At 43.1% G+C, this 11,706-nt stretch overlaps 1 protein-coding gene across 1 annotated transcript in view; it reads right to left on the bottom strand.

Moving 5' to 3' along the window:
- The window catches only part of si:dkey-32e6.3 (uncharacterized), a 12,490-nt gene extending 1,744 nt beyond the window's left edge, over window positions 1-10,746 (bottom strand). Inside the window, exons 1-6 of the mRNA XM_061904884.1 lie at window positions 10,388-10,746; window positions 6,029-6,201; window positions 5,709-5,927; window positions 4,138-4,298; window positions 3,930-4,062; window positions 1-1,744 (exon numbers count right to left, since the gene is read on the bottom strand). The exon at window positions 1-1,744 is cut by the window's left edge and continues 1,744 nt beyond it. Coding sequence (XP_061760868.1) covers window positions 1,568-1,744; window positions 3,930-4,062; window positions 4,138-4,298; window positions 5,709-5,927; window positions 6,029-6,201; window positions 10,388-10,634 — 1,110 coding nt within the window. The 5' untranslated portion in view covers window positions 10,635-10,746 and the 3' untranslated portion in view covers window positions 1-1,567. The remainder of the gene's footprint in view (window positions 1,745-3,929; window positions 4,063-4,137; window positions 4,299-5,708; window positions 5,928-6,028; window positions 6,202-10,387) is intronic.
- Window positions 10,747-11,706: the final 960 nt, after the last annotated feature.

The following is an 11,706-nucleotide window of genomic DNA, read 5'->3' as shown; positions in this document are numbered from 1 at the left end:
TGACCGGTTTTTACAAAACTTTTGTTTTGAAGGGGGGTTGCAAACTTCCTGTTGATTTTTGTTGGGGGTTGTCAATCTATGAAATGTAGGTCTAAGCGAGACCTACATAGATGTTTTTGTTTCATGTCTCTCCGACATTCTTACCGGAAGTTACAAGCAGTTTTGTCTGTGTTTTCTTCCTAGGAGCAGTTTTTTCTGGGTTTTATTCAAAAATTTTGAGTTTTGGGGTTTGGTTTTTTCATCAGATCGCAATATTCGCCAGTCCTTATGTGTGTGCCAAGTTTGGTGACTTTTGAAGCATTTTAAAGGGGTCAAATTACAGCGCAAAGAGGCAAAAATTGCATTTTTTGCGAAAATGTTATTTTTAAGGGGTTTTTGACAACTTCCTGTAGATTTTTGCTGAAAGAAGTGAGTGTATGAAAATTGGGTCTAAGTCAGACCTACATAGGAGTTTTTGTTTCATGTCGCTATGACATTCCTAACAGAAGTTACATGCAGTTTTGTCTGCAATTTTTTTCCTAGGGGGCGCTAGTGCGCAATTTTCATTTTGGGGGATTGGTTGCTTAATATGTTGGGAAGGTTTGCTATACCGACGTGTGTGTCAAATTTGGTGAGTTTTGAAGCATGTTAAGGGGGTCAAATTACAGCGCGTAGGTGCGGAATAATAATAAAACACAGCAGTTTCAATAGGGTCCTTGGCCCATGGCAAAGGACTCCACAGGAGTCCTTTGGCAATGGGCCTGCGGACCCTAATAATACAAGTTGAAGTATGAGGAATAATATTACGGTCTGCTTATGGGCGCCCCGGGCTTTGATTTTGACACCTGTGCCTTACAGAATTCAGTAATGCATGTTTTATTTTGGCCTTTGACACCATTGAAGTGTACTAACAAACTAACACACAAACTAAACGTTTGAAGAACATAAGAAAAGTTTGTGTGAAAGCTGTCTGAGGACGGCGTGGCGTGGTTGGGAGTGGCCGTGCCAGCAACCTGGAGGGGTTCCTGGTTCGATCCCCACCTTCTACCAACCAAGGCTGAAGTGTCCTTGAGCAAGACACTTCACCCTTGCTCCTGATAGGTTGTGGTTATGTGAATGTGAGTGTGAATGTGGAGATAGTGTCAAAGCGCTTTGAGTACCTTAGAGGTAGAAAAGCGCTATACGAGAATGACCCATTTATTTAATTAAAAGACAATTAATGTTGTCAATATTAAAAACATACCTTTTTCCACACAAGACTTGATTGGCTAATGGGACTTGGGGTTACTAAGAAGGCGACAATAACGCCCTTTGGTCTGGCCTTCACATGATCGGTTGCTTATGTGTATTATTTTTAAATACTTTTTGCGTTATATTAATTTATCAAATAAGTAAAGTTCAGAACCCTTTTTCAGTTTTGTCCTTTTAGACTCCATCAAGTCATAGAGTCATTGCATAAGGAAGTAACTCTCCATCGCACAATGTAACACGGTCCTATCTAGAAACTTCTAACAGCCCTGAGTTAAAAAGGTACCCGATGTGGCGTTCATCAGGACCGGACAGGAAGCGGGGTGCCGTGCGCCGTGGACTAGCCCGACCCCTGCAGGACATTCTTCTCGTAGTTCTCTTGGCAGATGCGGACGCGCCGGGTGAAGTAGTCTGGCTCAGAGATGGCCTTGAGGAGGTCGGTCTGGATCAGGGCCACGTCGTAAAGCTCGGAGATGGAGGCCGTGCGTGTCTCGGCCGAGCCCGGTTTCAAGAAAACCTGAACAACACACACACAGGTTATCATTTGGAATGGGGACCAAGTTGTTGTTCGGGACTTGTGGGGACCAGCCTTTCTACAGGTTGTGGAGACATTAAAAAAATGAGGTCAAATATCCACTGCCCAGTTAGCTCATACACGTCTTTAAATCTCTGGATTGATGAAGAAATGTGCTGATCATACTTACTGGGGACCCTGGGAAAGAAGAGTTAATACGGTTCATGGGGACCACATTTAAATAATGTTGCATAATTCACACACATTTGGTCGTGACTACTGAGGACCATTTAAAAGAAAACAGTTCACACTCAAACTAACCAGTAAACATGTTTTATGGGCCAAAACTTAAAAATCACTTCGGTATCTTCAGAATGGATCTGCCGATCATTTAAAAAGGTTTCCCTTCAGGGGACCTGTGTGTTTTGTCCCCATATTGTCAGAGGTCCCCTAAAGATGACTGTGTAAACAAAACAATGTCCCCATTAGGTCAGCATTGCCAGAACACACACACACACACACACACACATACTGGTTATCATTTGGAATGGGGACCAAGTTGTTGTTCAGGACTTGTGGGGACCAGCCTTTCTACAGGTTGTGGAGGCATTAAAAAAACTAGGTCAAATGTCCACTGCCCAGTTAGCTCATACACGTCTTTAAATCTCTGGATTGATGAAGTAATGTGCTGATCATACTTACTGGGGACCCTGGGAAAGAAGAGTTAATATGGTTCATGGGGACCAAATTTAAATAATTTTGCATAATTCACACAAATTTGGTCGTGATTACTGAGGACCATTTAAAAGAAAAAAGTTCACACTCAAACTAACCAGTAAACATGTTTTATGGGCCAAAACTTAAAAAATCACTTCGGTATCTTCAGAATGGATCTACCGATCATTTAAAAAGGTTTCCCTTTAGGGGACCTGTGTGTTTTGTCCCCATATTGTCAGAGGTCCCCTAAAGATGACTGTGTAAACAAAACAATGTCCCCATTAGGTCAGCATTGCCAGAACACACACACACACACACACACACACACACACACACACACACACACACACACACACACACACACACACACACACACACACACACACACACACACACACACACACTGGTTACCATTTGGAATGGGGACCAATATGTTGTTCAGGACTTGTGGGGACCACCCTTTCTACAGGTTGTGGAGGCATTAAAAAAATGAGGTCAAATGTCCACTGCCCAGTTAGCTCATACACGTCTTTAAATCTCTGGATTGATGACGTAATGTGCTGATCATACTTACTGGGGACCCTGGGAAAGAAGAGTTAATATGGTTCATGGGGACCAAATTTAAATCATTTTGCATAATTCACACAAATTTGTACGTGACTACTGGGGACCATTAAAAAAAAAAAAAAGTTTAAATGTAATATGGCAAGAGATTCCGCAGTTGTTGGTTTTTCGAAGGTCACGGTCATTCAATGTTGGTTTCCGGCCATGTCGCTTACGTGGAGTGATTTCTCCAGATTCTCTGAACCTTTTGATGATATTATTATTATTACCAGGGACGGCGTGGAGCAGTGGGAGAGTGGCCGTGCGCAACCCGAGGGTCCCTGGTTCAATCCCCACCTAGTACCAACCATTTATTATGGAGCGTAGATGTTGAAATCCCTAAATTTCTTTGAATTACACTTTGAGAAAGGTTGTTCTCAAACTGTTTGACTATTTGCTCACGCAGTTGTGGACAAAGGGGTGTACCTCGCCCCATCCTTTCTTGTGAAAGACTGAGCATTTTTTGGGAAGCTGATTTTATAGCCAATCATGGCACCCACCTGTTCCCAATTAGCCTGCACATCTGTGGAAGGGAACAAGCGGTAGAAAATGGATGGATGGATGGATCTGTGGGATGTTCCAAATAAGTGTTTGATGAGCATTCCTCAACTTTATCAGTATTTATTGCCACCTTTCCCAACTTCTTTGTCACGTGTTGCTGGCATCAAATTCTAAAGTTAATGATTATTTGCAAAATATCAGTTTGAACATCAAATATGTTGTCTTTGTAGCATATTCAACTGAATATGGGTTGAAAATGATTTGCAAATCATTGTATTCTGTTTATATTTACATCTAACACCATTTCCCAACTCATATGGAAACGGGGTTTGTACATCACATTTAGAGTTTTAACAGTGATTGATACCTTGGGGTGCACTACGGTGTCCTCATCGTTCTGTCGTATGTTGTCGTCGATGAAGATGTGCTGAACGCTCTGATCAAAGGGGTCCACCCACAGAGGCTTGCCCCCCCGGGCAGAATAGTTGTTAGTCAGCCACCTGGATGGAGACAAGGTGGAAAAAGGATGCGTGGAGGAGACAACTGCAGCCTTCAATGAACACATGCTTCGGTACCAGTCATAGTCGTCCTGGAAGCCGCCTAGACCGTGAGCGGTGCTGAAGTACTCGTACAGGCTTCTCTCTCCGTTGCGACTCGACAGCCGCTCGCCGCCTCTGGCCAGAACAACTTCTTTGGGGCTGCAGCGGATCTTGCCTGCAGTCTTGTTCACGCTTAACTGGGCAGGACGAGTCCCACAGAATTAGAGTCAGTAAGATTACAGTAGCACATAATGTACAGTATTTGCTTACATGGCCAGCTGAATAATTCCATTTTTGCTTCAATGATTATACAGAATTTAAAAAGTACTTTATGACTGTCAGATGAAAAGCACGCATCTCCAAAAGTAGTTTTTATTTGGAAAAACAACAATGTTCTGAACTAAAACCATATGACAGGCGTCTGATTTTTAGAATTTAATACAGCATGTCAAAAAAAAATGTTTACATAATTATTTCTAGTGAATTATTATACCCTGTATTATAAATATATATATATATATATATATATATATATATACACACACACACACACACATACATATCTAAATATATACATCCATATCTATATGTATACATATATATATCATACATACATATATATATATATCAATCAATGTTTATTTATATAGCCCCAAATCACAAATGTCTCAAAGGACAAATCATTACGACTACGACATCCTCGGAAGAGCCCACAAAAGGGCAAGGAAAACACTGGAAAACACTGGAATTCACATCCAGTGGGACGCCAGTGACAATGCTGACTATGAGAAACCTTGGAGAGGACCTCAGATGTGGGCAACCCCCCCCCCCTCTAGGGGACCGAAAGCAATGGATGTCGAGCAGGTCTAACATGATACTGTGAATATATATATATATATATATATATATATATATATATATATATATATATATATATATATATATATATATATATATATATATATATATATATATATATATATATATACATACACACACACACACACACACACATATCTAAATATATATATACATATATACATATATATATATATATACACACACACACATACATATCTATATCTCTATCTGTCTATCTATATATATATATATACACTCATTATTAATTTTTGTAAGGTGGTTATTTGCAGTGGTTCATTTTTTTTAACAAGGAAAAGAATAATTGAGGCAAGGCATCTAATAATCCAATATTATAGGAAATATAGCATTTTAACAACAATGGAGGATAACAAAAGCCTAACCATAAATGCCCTCTTTTCAGGGAGCGGTCCAAAATATATATATATATATATATATATATATATATATATATATATATATATATATATATATATATATATATATATATATATATATATATATATATATATATATACATATACATATACATATATATATATATATACATATATATACATATATATATATATATATATATATATGTATATAGCAGCACATTTTACTTTCACTTCCGTTTTGGCATGAGGAGAGAATGAGTCAGCCATTATCCAGGTTTCCAGTAAGCAGACGATATAAACAACTTCATTAGAAATGTACTCCAGTAGTGCGACTGACTCTTATCTCACCTTCAGGTCGGGCAGGTCAGGAAAGAGAGGATGAGCTCCTTGAGTCACAGCTTTGGACACAGCACTCAGCACACGGATTAGGTCGCATCCAAATGTACGGAAGTGCACGGCGAACGGAGTCCCTTGCTGGGTCAGGTCTATGAGCAGCTGGAAAAAGGAGGGAAGGATCCAGTGGTACAGGTGTCCATCCTCCCCCTTGGTCGTCAGATCTCGGTCTCCCTGCAGGGAGTTGGTCAACACACACGGGATGTGTTCAAGAGCAACAACACACATCTTAGTTCTTTATCAAAGTGAAGTTACAAGTAATCCAACATGCTCACCTTCAAGCCCTTAGGCCAGCGCAGCAGTTTCAGATGCTCCTCCAGAATCCCGCGGAAGCGCCGACCTGCGGCCGAGGTGAAGCCGTGAGTAGATCTAAACTGAGAGTAGTAGCTGGTGGCGTCGTCGCATGGCGGCTGCAGGGAGGGAGAGTCACTAAGCCATTCCCACTTTCCTGCAAATGCAAAGAGATCCTTTTTGAAAAAAATATATTCATAGGTCTGCGATGAGGTGGCGACTTGTCCAGGGTGTACGCCGCCTTCCGCCCGAATTTAGCTGAGATAGGTACCAGCGACCCCAAAGGAGAATAAGCGGTAGGAAATGGATGGATGGATATTCATCGGCTGATTTTAACCGATTGTCGATACCAGACTGATACTTCTTGCTGGCAAGGTCATGATCATTGCATCACTTTGTCACCTGTGCAAAATAACAACAAAAAACAGTATTGCAACAAGAATATAAATCCAAGTGTTTATTTATTAGAGATTAATTATAACATAGTTTATTGTGCAAAATGGTATTATTTGCCTAGAAATTCTGTCCATAAAAGTTATGAACAGAATGGGTGACAAAGGACAGCCTTGGCGGAGTCCAACCCTCACTGGAAACGTGTCCGACTTACTGCCGGCAATGCGGACCAAGCTCTGGCACTGATCATACAGGGAGCGGACCGCCACAATAAGACAGTCCGATACCCCATACTCTCTGAGCACTCCCCACAGGACTTCCCGAGGGACACGGTCCAATGCCTTCTCCAAGTCCACAAAGCACATGTAGACTGGTTGGGCAAACTCCCATGCACCCTCAAGAACCCTGCCCAGAGTATAGAGCTGGTCCACAGTTCCACGACCAGGACGAAAACCACACTGTTCCTCCTGAATCCGGGGTTCGAATATCCGACGTAGCCTCCTCTCCAGTACACCTGAATAAACCTTACCGGGAAGGCTGAGGAGTGTGATCCCACCATAGTTGGAACACACCCTCCGGCCCCCCTTCTTAAAAAGAGGAACCACCACCCCGGTCTGCCAATCCAGAGGTACCGCCCCCGATGTCCACGCGATGCTGCAAAGTCTTGTCAACCAAGACAGCCCCACAGCATCCAGAGCCTTAAGGAACTCCGGGCGGATCTCGTCCACCCCTGGGGCCTTGTCGCCGAGGAGCTTTTTAACTACCTCAGCGACCTCAGCCCCAGAAATAGGTGAGTCCACCACAGATTCCCCAGGCACTGCTTCCTCATAGGAAGACGTGTTGGTGGGATTGAGGAGGTCTTCGAAGTATTCCTTCCACCTATCCACAACATCCGCAGTCGAGGTCAGCAGAACACCATCCGCACCATACACGGTGTTGATAGTGCACTGTTTCTCCTTCCTGAGGCGGCGGACGGTGGATCGGTTCGCAGCCGAGTGTGAAGCGACCGGAATGAGAATCAGCACCTCCAAGTCCGAGTCCATGGTTCTCGCCCGGAAAAGGGTGGAGTGCCATCTCCGGGTTGGGGAGGAGACCCTGCCCCAAGTGGAGGAGTTCAAGTACCTAGGAGTCTTGTTCACGAGTGAGGGAAGAGTGGATCGTGAGATCGACAGGCGGATCGGTGCGGCGTCTTCAGTAATGCGGACGTTGTACCGATCCGTTGTGGTGAAGAAGGAGCTGAGCCGGAAGGCAAAGCTCTCAATTTACCGGTCGATCTACGTTCCCATCCTCACCTATGGTCATGAGCTTTGGGTCATGACCGAAAGGATAAGATCACGGGTACAAGCGGCCCAAATGAGTTTCCTCTCCCTTAGAGATAGGGTGAGAAGCTCTGCCATCCGGGAGGAACTCAAAGTAAAGCCGCTGCTCCTTCACATCGAGAGGAGCCAGATGAGGTGGTTCGGGCATCTGGTCAGGATGCCACCCGAACGCCTCCCTAGGGAGGTGTTTAGGGCACGTCCAACCGGTAGGAGGCCACGGGGAAGACCCAGGACACGTTGGGAAGACTATGTCTCCCGGCTGGCCTGGGAACGCCTCGGGATCCCCCGGGAAGAGCTAGACGAAGTGGCTGGGGAGAGGGAAGTCTGCGTTTCCCTGCTTAGGCTGTTGCCCCCGCGACCCGACCTCGGATAAGCGGAAGATGATGGATGGATGGATGGTATTATTTGCGACCATTTTAGAGCAGGTCCAGAGTAGAGATGTCCAATAATGGCTTTTTTGCCGATATTCCGATATCGTCCAACTCTTAATTACAGATTCCGATATCAACCGATAGCGATATATGCAGTGGTGGAATCAACACATTATTGTGCCTAATTTTGTTGTGATGCATTAAACCAGCCCGTAAGGACCAGATGAGTCGCCCTTTCTAAAAAATAGCTCAAATAGCAGCTGTGCAGAGGCGGAGTCGACGGTCCGACAGAGAGGCAGGGCACGCTGGAGCCCGGCCCAAGATGGCGGCGAGGAGGCGGGGTTGGCGGGGCGTGTCGGGAGCGACGCCACAAACAAAATCAGATGTGTGGATCGCGATTAACGTATCTCCTCTCGCTGTAAAAAAGGGGAGACGGAGGAGAGAACGGGGCTGGTGATGGCGCGGGTCGAGAAAAACACATACAACGACGGAGAAAAGAAGAGGCGGACTGAATTACGTGCTGCTGAAAAGCAGACGGCGGAGCGAGCAGCAGAAGGAGACGGGAGACGCAGCGGAAGAGCGACCCGACCGCAGACAAGCTTGTGTGGGAAAATAAAGCAAGTCAAACATGCTCGAAGTCATGTCCTTCCTTGGTGGTCCATGGAACCCGCAAGATGACGGCGTGAGTCCGTCACAGCAGCACTTACCGGTGAGCTGCCTTGACATTTTTAATTCTAAGAGAGACAAAACTCAAATAGAATTTGAAAATCCAAGAAAATATTTTAAAGACTTGGTCTTCACTTGCTTAAATAAATTCATTTATTTATTTTTTTTACTTTGCTTCTTATAACTTTCAGAAAAACAATTTTAGAGAAAAAATACAACCTTAAAAATGATTTTAGGATTTTTAAACACATATACCTTTTTTACCTTTTAAATTCCTTCCTCTTCTTTCCTGACAATTTAAATCAATGTTCAAGTATTTTTTATTTTTTTTATTGTAAAGAATAATAAATACATTTTAATTAAATTGTTCATTTTAGCTTCTGTTTTTTCGGCGAAATATATCTGTAAAATATTTATTCAAACTTATTATGATTAAAATTCCCCCCAAAATATTCTGGCAAATCTGGAAAATCTGTAGAATCAAATTTAAATCTTATTTCAAAGTCTTTTGAATTGTTTTAAAAATTTGGTTCTGGAAAATCCAGAAGAAAGAATGATTTGTCTTTGTTAGAAATATAGCTTGGTCCAATTTGTTATATATTCTAACAAAGGGCAGATTGGATTTTAACCTATTTAAAACATGTCATCAAAAATATATATTTATTGTGAGAAATCATTATGAGGATCAATCAGTGTTTCCACAAAGATAAATATCCATCCATCCATCCATTTTCTACCGCTTATTCCCTTTTGGGGTGACGGGGGGCGCTGGCGCCTATTTCAGCTACAATCGGGCGGAAGGCGGGGTACACCCTGGACAAGTCGCCACCTCATCGCAATTAATTATTAATTTGTCATTAAAAAGGGAGGTTTTTGTGGTTGGTGCACTAATTGTAAGTGTATATTGTGTTTTTTATGTTGATTTAATAAAAGAAAAAAAGATATATATTATTATTTTTTAATAAAAATTAATAAAAAATTATTCTGCGGCCCGGTGGTTGGGGACCACTGGTGTAAGGGACCAAAAATAAAAATGTCCTGCCCTTTTCTGACTTTGTGCCCCTGCCCCTCTATAATCATGTGCACGTCCCTGGTTTCAGTAGACTTTTAACTAAAATGTCCTGAACTGTTGAATACAAATGATGAATTGAAACTTGACAAAGGAGAATAAAGCTTTCAGCAAATAAAAAAGAAATGGCACAAAATTGTCAAAATTGCAATTCCTTCGACAGTCGTTTTTTGGAGTTTGACACAACATCCGGGGATTTCAATGAAGTGCTGCCATTCAAGAGTCCAAGTTAAATACGTGCTTTGTTACCGACTTAAGCATTTTGTAAAGTCGGCGCACAAGACAATGACGTGACTGTTTTAGCGTGACGTCATCGTCCAGACCTGCCATTCGGCACATTCCACAGTAACGTATTTAGTGTCTATAATTGTCAAATCCGAGTAGCTCTCTATGCACTGATGATATATATAGTATTTAAAATGTCATGTTTTTTAAACGGAATCCCGTGTATTGACTTTAACGCACCGGCGCAACAATATTTTTTTTTTTTCAAAGCACCGAGGACAGGAAAACAAATGTTTTTACCTTTGTTCATTTTGCCCCAGGTGACGGTGGTCATGAAATAGTCCAAAGCGGCCACAGTTCCCTGGCTGGTGGCGGCGTCCGACACCAGAATAGTGTTGTTCAGGTCCACGTGCAAGATGACTCTTTTACGGCCTTCGTGGACGCTCACAACCGCCGCTGGACCCTCGTCTATCCCGGCCACACTCCGGCCATGTGTTCCGTCGTCGTCTTCACCATTGCGGATGACATTTCCACTGCTGTCGGCCATGAGTAAACACACTGGTGTCCTCCTGCTAGAAAACACACTTAATGACTTCAATCAGTTGCCCGGAAGCTCACGATTCACTTCCTTGTTTTGAGCCGCTGCATGGTCTTCTTCTATTGGTTGCTGCTGCAGTACACAGCGGGTCTTGAGCGACACCCAGAGGCCAAGTGAAGTAATGCATCTGGCTCCACTTACCCTCGTCTGTGGCATTAAAATATATCATCATCATCATCGGCGGTATGACTGTCCTCCTTCCTGGTCCTTGTGGGTCTTCAGGTGGGCGTGGAGGCCGATTCTTTCATCTTCTTTCATCTCCGTAATATCGCTTAAATTCGCTCCATTTTGTACACTAACGAACCCAGGACTGCAGGAACTTCACAATACGAAGTTCCTGCAGTCCTGGGTTCAAATCCAGGCTCGGGATCTTTCTGTGTGGAGTTTGCATGTTCTCCCCGTGAATGCGTGGGTTCCCTCCGGGTACTCCGGCTTCCTCCCACTTCCAAAGACATGCACCTGAGGATAGGCCCCTCCCACCTCCAAAGACATGCACCTGGGGATAGGTTGATTGGCAACACTAAATGGTCCCTAGAGTGTGAATGTGAGTGTGAATGTTGTCTGTCTGTCTGTGTTGGCCCTGCGATGAAGTGGCGACTTGTCCAGGGTGTACCCTGCCTTCCGCCCGATTGTAGCTGAGATAGGCGCCAGCGCCCCCCGCGACCCCGAAAGGGAATAAGCGGTAGAAAATGGATGGATGGACGACGCTGAGATCATTATCCATGCGTTTGTTACGTCTCGTCTCGATTACTGTAACGTATTATTTTGGGGTCTCCCCATGTCTAGCATTAAAAGATTACAGTTGGTACAAAATGCGGCTGCTAGACTTTTGACAAGAACAAGAAAGTTTGATCACATTACGCCTGTACTGTATATACCTTTATATACATATATACATACATATATACCTGTACTGTATATACCTTTATATACATATATACATACATATATACCTATACTGTATATACCTTTATATACATATATACATACATATATACCTATACTGTATATACCTTTATAT

This window comes from Nerophis ophidion, linkage group LG06 (assembly GCF_033978795.1).
Source record: "Nerophis ophidion isolate RoL-2023_Sa linkage group LG06, RoL_Noph_v1.0, whole genome shotgun sequence".
In the NCBI taxonomy this organism is placed as follows: domain Eukaryota; kingdom Metazoa; phylum Chordata; class Actinopteri; order Syngnathiformes; family Syngnathidae; genus Nerophis; species Nerophis ophidion.
Note: the sequence above shows the minus strand (reverse complement) of the source record. Positions and strands in the feature narration are given on the sequence as shown.